General features: G+C 38.6%; 1 protein-coding gene across 14 annotated transcripts in view; it reads right to left on the bottom strand.

Moving 5' to 3' along the window:
• Positions 1–529, bottom strand: part of LOC119584976 (stromal interaction molecule homolog) — a 99451-nt gene that overhangs the window by 27130 nt on the left and 71792 nt on the right. For all 14 annotated transcript variants that reach the window (XM_037933572.1, XM_037933582.1, XM_037933574.1 and 11 more), the window contains one exon: positions 197–355. In XM_037933572.1, coding sequence (XP_037789500.1) covers positions 197–355 — 159 coding nt within the window. The remainder of the gene's footprint in view (positions 1–196; positions 356–529) is intronic.

The following is a 529-nucleotide window of genomic DNA, read 5'->3' as shown; positions in this document are numbered from 1 at the left end:
CAATATGATTGCCATGATGCAACCAGATCCAATGGGTTTAGTGCCCTTGCAATAATAATACAACTCACATAAAATATCCCTTACTTTCAAAACCAAAACGTACAAATGACTCACTCCCTTCAATAAGTACTATTACTACTAAAGATGCTGAGAACTCTTATGCCAATCATTACTTCTGAATCTACACCACACTCACCAAGTCTCTCGCCTGACTGAACTGCTCACGAGCCCCTCTCTGCTTCTTTTCAAATGCTAGCCGTTCCCGCTCATAGGTCAGCTGGAGCCAGTGCTGGAGATCACGGGGAGCACTCCACTTCATCTGCTCCTTCATTTGCTCATTCTTCTCTCGTTCTTCCTACGGACCAAAAATGCATGCAACTCAATAAAAGAATAATTAACAAAATGTACCTACAGTGGACAGTGCAAAGATATACAACTATATAACATAAATATAATCATGAATTAACCTCTTTTCTTTTTCCATTTTAACAATTATTTGTGTAACAAATTGTAGAAGAGTTTAAGGAGT

This window comes from Penaeus monodon, chromosome 19 (genome assembly GCF_015228065.2).
Source record: "Penaeus monodon isolate SGIC_2016 chromosome 19, NSTDA_Pmon_1, whole genome shotgun sequence".
Lineage (NCBI taxonomy): Eukaryota > Metazoa > Arthropoda > Malacostraca > Decapoda > Penaeidae > Penaeus > Penaeus monodon.
Note: the sequence above shows the minus strand (reverse complement) of the source record. Positions and strands in the feature narration are given on the sequence as shown.